This window comes from Pterocles gutturalis, unplaced genomic scaffold, assembly GCF_000699245.1.
Source record: "Pterocles gutturalis isolate BGI_N339 unplaced genomic scaffold, ASM69924v1 scaffold37308, whole genome shotgun sequence".
Taxonomy (NCBI): domain Eukaryota; kingdom Metazoa; phylum Chordata; class Aves; order Pterocliformes; family Pteroclidae; genus Pterocles; species Pterocles gutturalis.
In genome coordinates, this window is record NW_010124262.1 from 246 (window position 1) to 606 (window position 361).

A 361-nucleotide genomic window follows, 5' to 3' on the forward strand; every position below is an offset into this window, starting at 1 on the left:
ACGTTCTCCCGACACAACTACAGGGTTTTGACCCCTTTCATTACTGAGAGGAGAGGTGAGTGCGTGGCAGAACATTTCCCTGGGGGACGGACACAAGCCAAGCCCCTGGGCGCACAGGAGGGGAGAACGTGTCCTTGCCATGCTTGGGCACGTCCTGCGTGGGGACCACAGGGACAGCTGTGGGTCAGGCTGGGTGGCTCCTGTGCTCTCCCAGACCCTTCCACTCCTCTCTCTCTCTCTCTCCCCCAGTTCAGCCCAGGGTGAGGGTCTCTCCCATGCTGTCAAGCTCCCTGCCCCAGACCAACAGGCTGGTTTGCTACGTGACGGGGTTTTACCCTGCGGAGATCGAGGTGAAGTGGTT

At 60.4% G+C, this 361-nt stretch overlaps 1 protein-coding gene across 1 annotated transcript in view; it reads left to right on the forward strand.

Annotated features, from left to right (window-relative positions):
• The window catches only part of LOC104465251 (class II histocompatibility antigen, B-L beta chain-like), a gene marked incomplete at both ends in the record, with an annotated part of 571 nt that extends 216 nt beyond the window's left edge, over positions 1–355 (forward strand). Inside the window, 2 exons of the mRNA XM_010078222.1 lie at positions 1–55; positions 250–355. The exon at positions 1–55 is cut by the window's left edge and continues 216 nt beyond it. Coding sequence (XP_010076524.1) covers positions 1–55; positions 250–355 — 161 coding nt within the window. The remainder of the gene's footprint in view (positions 56–249) is intronic.
• Between the last annotated feature and the right edge of the window lie 6 nt (positions 356–361).